This window comes from Mesitornis unicolor, unplaced genomic scaffold, assembly GCF_000695765.1.
Source record: "Mesitornis unicolor isolate BGI_N332 unplaced genomic scaffold, ASM69576v1 scaffold27018, whole genome shotgun sequence".
Taxonomy (NCBI): domain Eukaryota; kingdom Metazoa; phylum Chordata; class Aves; order Mesitornithiformes; family Mesitornithidae; genus Mesitornis; species Mesitornis unicolor.
Window position 1 is genome coordinate 1 of NW_010204267.1, and position 5378 is coordinate 5378.

The window sequence follows — 5378 nt, forward strand, 5'->3', positions numbered from 1 at the left end:
TTAGTGTCATCTGCAAACTTGCTGAGAGAGGTGAAGTACTGAAGTAGGTGATACCATTATGGTTAATGACCTCTGACGGCTTTTTCTTCTATGACTGTATCAAACTGGTTTTTGAACCTATGCAAGCTTGCAGGACTCACAGGGTTCTATGGAAAACATTTTTACAGTTTCTAAATTCTGTGCTGTGTTTTCTTGCACTTAAACAGCCACCTCTTCAGTTCCCTGTATGACAGAAGACACTGATTAACTGCTCTCCTCCACTTCATTCATGATTTCATAGACTTCAGTTGTAGCTACTTTGCTACTCCTAATGTGGAAGCTGTTTCCTCCTTTGGCCATTCCACCTTCTGCAGTTTTATCATCCCTTTTGAGGTGGGGAACCAGAACTGAACAATGTTTAAGTTACAGGCATAACATGCATTTATGTCATAAAACAATTATTTCTTTTGTTCCAACTTCTTTTCTTAGTAATTCCTTTCTTGTTTCTTGACACCTGCTGATCGCTGCATGTTGATGGTGATGTTTATATTTCTTATATTCAGAGTATCTCATTCCTAACATTTAATTCAGAGCTCAGTTTTCTATATGAAATATGAGGATCATCCCTTCCCTCCTCTACACAAGGTTATTTACCAACATTTAGCTTTTTTAAAAAACAAACCAGAAAACCACAAGCAACTGTTGCTTACGTGTTAGCAGGTCCTTCTGCACCTTGTTAAAATTGCTTTCTATTTTTACGACTCTGAATAACGTGGTGTCATCAAAACACTCATCCCTATCAACCATAAATAGCTGAAGAGTACAAATCCCTCTGGCATGTCACTAGCAACCTCCCCTCACTGAAAACTGCTGCACATTGACTGACAAAGATGGGAAGGGCGCTCCAGAGGGCATCTACTCCAACCTCCTGCTCAGAGGAGGTGAAGCTAAAGCTGGGTACTTGGGTTCTTGTCCAGTTAGGTTCTGAATATCTCCAGCTGTGGGGACTGGGCCCTTATCTCAGTGTATGGTCACCTTCACAATTTAAAAATAAAACCAAAACCAACCTCCCCAACCAAAACAAAAACCTCACAACATCCAACTCATTTGTGCATCTTGTGGGAGTTTTCTGTGGTCCAGCTTGTCACTGTTGACTCCCTCTCCTCCTATCCTGTTTCTTGTCTTTTATCCACATGAGGGCATCCCAGCTTACCTTATCGCAGGTTGGAGGCAGTGAATATATACCTGTATTGTTTTAGAGACCATCACAAACACAATTTGGCTTTCCTTTACTAAAACTATGTTCTGCATAAGTATGACTGAGACATTAAAATTTTAAATTAACTTTTAAGTAAATGCTATTCTACTACACCAACCACAATTATTACTCCAAAAACCAGTTTCTACTCTGAATTGCTAAAGTATTTACAGGGCACTAGAAAAAGACTACCTCAAATTCTAGGTTTAATTGCTGTAGTATTGGCTAATAAAGAAATACTGTTTACACTATGCAATTCAGAGGTGTAACTAGTCAAGTGTGAGCTTCTGTAAAAATCTTTAACATGATAGACCAAATTCTTTCGTGAATCTCTAGAAAAGGTAGAGCCATATGCGTATTTGCTCACACCATATCTGTATGCTGCTCGTACCTGTTTTTCAGCTTGTTTCAAGAGCTTCTGGAATCGTTCATCCTCTAGCACACACAGGGGAAGGTCCGTCTCTCCCCTGCCTTTCATTTCCTCGAGCTTTTGTTTAAGATCCCGCAAGGCCTCAAGCTCATCGTTCAGGCGGTTCTGTCTTGTGCGCGACGCCTGGAGGTCCAGCTCCAAGTCAAGGGAAGTGCGTATGGGGCACTCTTGCGTAGCCCTTCGCATGATAGGTTGGCAAACAGGCTACATCATTTGGCAGGAAGAACAATAACAATTAATATCTCAAGAGGCTAGTGCAGGGTTTGACATAGTACAGTCAGAAAAGCTCAAATATTTTTTGTCATTCTTTAGCAGAAAGCTGCTCTGTTGAGATCCAAGTCCAAAAATTAATCTATTCTGGAGTTTTTCTTCATTCACTAGCTAAAAAAGAAATGCAAAAGTTTCTCCAACCAGGTGTACAATGATATATTTACAGGTTAGAAACAAAAAACCCGTTCTGATCCCCAGGGCTACACAATGCCAGGAGACCAACACTGCAAAGACTTCCCCATAGATTTCAACTACATTAGTTATTTTTATAAACATTTGCTTTTTCAAGGCCTAAGCAAACACAATGTTATGAACTCTGTAAACATGCATTTCTTTAGTGTATTTCACATTATTTACTGTCCTTTCACAGTGACTTTTTTGCATGAGTAAGTTGGGCAGGAGAAGCCATCCTGGGCTATTCAGTATTTCTTTCTTATGCCAAATATAATCCTGCCACCCAGTAACAACCCTCCCACATAAGTGGTTTTTTTAGTTACAACCAAAATTAAGATATAACTCTCTCAACTTACATAAGAGTGAACTCCATGCCAGAGAAATATAATCTTGCTCTCTTGTCCTTCAATTCTTTTGCTACTCAAACACTCTTGGAGAAGAGTACCCTTTTAAAAGGACATCTGAATCCCTGAAATGCCCACCAAAATTTGCTTAGGTCACTTTGTAATATTTGGGTTCTTTAACCCACATTCCTTTGACAATAACAAGCTAAAGTTCAACAGTAAATGCCTCAGTGCTGAGCAGCAGCATCTCACTGCTGGCTTCAACCACAATTGGAGCAACATAAGCTTTGTTGGTGGGGGAAGATGTAGGACTGAGATCACCGAGCTGAGATTTCAACCTGGAACTACAGGACTACATGTGGTACTTGCATGGTGTTTGCCAAAATACTTGAAATAAAGCACATAGTTTAAGTTGTTTCTTATTCCTTCTCTCTCCATACTTTGTTTTCAACCATGTCCAGGTAACGTTGCACATACCCGTTTAACTCTTAGGCTTCGCCGTTCTGTGGTGTTTCTCACAAAGAGAGACTTTTTGGCTAGTGTTGAGCTGTCGCTGTCGCTTCGATTCAGCTGTCAAAATGCACACAACAAACAGAGATATAAAGCACCTTTATATATGAATACATCTGTTTTGATAGAAGAGTCAGAAAACCTCAGTGTGGATACATATGTGGGTCACTCCTAGTATAAAGGAAAAGTTCTATCAACTAGAATAAGCACCTACTCTCAAATTCTATTCCTAAACCAAGACAACCATTGATCTTACTGAATGAATAGTAAGTAGACTCGTTAGGAATGCAAGGAAGGTAACTATGGTTATCAAGTTCTGCCAAGTCACTGGCTTTTATATGACTGCAGATTATAAACTATGGATCTCATTTACCTGGGGCAGGTTTTTAACAAATTCACTACAGGGAAGGTAAATTACTGTAGACATGCACCTGTCCACCAAGTGCTATTTTTGTATTATTATTATTTGTAACAAGTATAGGTGCGCCCACAGCTTCCTTCAGAAGCACTTCCTGCTTCTCAGAAATATCCACCACAGCTTGGCAGTAGTTTCTGCTTAATTATAGCATTAGTGGCACATACATCAGCACAGACTGACTGTTAGATGCATCAGCATGCGTGGTGGTAACCTTCAAAGAGCAGAGAAGCATCTATCTGCAGGATATTTATTTCTCCTCTTCAGAAAAGGACAGATAAAAAGAATCATTCTGCTAACATTTCGATAACCAAAGCCAGAGGCCTAAAGGAAGCTTACACAGGACTGACTGGAGTTGGGGATGAGATATACGACCTCTTGCAATATGAATAGGCCTCCCGAGACACAAATCTGTTTTTTCACCATGGAGCCACTACTGGGAGCTCACTCCTGGATACGCGCAGGTGGCCACCATCATTGATGTTCTTAAGCACTTTTCAAAGGATATTTTCAAAGGCATCAGCAGACTTTGGGTCCATCCTTTAGGCCTCAAAAATTTTTTTGTGTATAAGAACAGGTGTTTTCTTAAAGCTAGGCCATCTCTTCTGAAAAGAGAGCAGCTGGCAGTTGCCCAAAGCGTATCCAGCAGATGCTCTCCTCTGGCATGGCACCACCAAGCAGGCAAGGGTGGATGTGCTCCTGATGTAAACTGGGGACTGGGCAGACCCGAGTTGTTCAACTCTCTCCATGGACTCACATGCAGCTTCAGTGCCCGCTCTGAGCCTGGCAGTGGGCTACAAGTATTCGTGAAGCTGCAAAAGATTCATCTGTGCAAACATGGGTTCTCTCTATGCTACTTTGCTTCCATGGCAATACTGTACTCAATGAGAATGGTTTATTCAAGGCATTTTTCAGGTTCTGGCTTCTGGCAGTAGGTACATAGCAATGTTTAACGCTACAAAAGCTCAACACTTTTCCAGATGCAATACTTTTCTGGAATTTATACTAACTAAACTATCAGAGCAACTAATGTTACTTCCTGTCCAAGACCTCTGCAGGCAGTAAGCCAAGGTGACATTTTTTTGCCAGTAAAACTACTTTTCCAGGCTACAGGAATGAAGACGAAGGCTAGGTTCTGAACTCAGCCAGTAATCTATCCAAATTGCGTAAAGATTGTTACAAAATGGCCTGCTGTGTTTCATTCTGGAAGGTATATGGAATAATTATTTAAGCACAAATACTGATGATAGGTGGTTTTTTTAGGCCAATGAGAATCACAGAGAAGTAATCAACTTTAATGTTCCCAAATAATTAAGGCAACCACCTCTAATTGAACTGGAAAAGAATTAAAGCATAAGTATTTTTTTTTTAAAGCCAAACTTGTGTAAGTAGCCTGTAGAAACTAAAGGTGAAAGTAAACTGCCTTTTCTAGGGTGTCTGTCATTAAAATCTATAGAGCTGGTAATCCATGCTTAAATCTTTAAACACATGATTTTCACAGTTAGTTTAGCACCAACAGGTCTGGTAATTTAAATCTTTTTTTTCCATGCTACCATAGATCTAGAGAGGCTGGAGAACTTTGCTGCCAAAGCCACATTTAAAACTCAGCCTCTAAGCAGCGCTCGCACATCTTTCAAAGATGTAATTACAGCAGGATTCGGGCTGCCTGGGTTTAAAACCAGTTGAGATACAAAGTGAGATTTAAAGTTGATGACTGAGCTCTTTCTGCACTGTTACCCTTAAATGGTTACATCATTAAAATATGGTAATGCAATGGCAGTTTACAGTGAACTCTATTCTATGTTTTAAAAAAGTTATTTTGCTGTGCAAGAGCTGTAGTTGCTGATGTGTGGGGAAACACTTTTTGCAGCCAGCCAGCACAGGCATCTGTGTCACTTCTCCAATGGGACGTATTTTTGCCCTGGTTAAGGTGTTATGCAAGACAATGCAACTCTGCTGAAAGTCAATGCTACTATGCATAGGGCCAGTTAGGGAAAG

At 40.3% G+C, this 5378-nt stretch overlaps 1 protein-coding gene across 1 annotated transcript in view; it reads right to left on the reverse strand.

The window, feature by feature from the left end:
• Positions 1–1604: 1604 nt before the first annotated feature.
• The window catches only part of WWC2 (WW and C2 domain containing 2), a gene marked incomplete at its 3' end in the record, with an annotated part of 43123 nt that continues 39349 nt past the window's right edge, over positions 1605–5378 (reverse strand). Inside the window, exons 18-19 of the mRNA XM_010191012.1 lie at positions 2933–3025; positions 1605–1871 (exon numbers count right to left, since the gene is read on the reverse strand). Of these exons, the coding sequence (XP_010189314.1) occupies positions 1605–1871; positions 2933–3025 (360 nt within the window). The remainder of the gene's footprint in view (positions 1872–2932; positions 3026–5378) is intronic.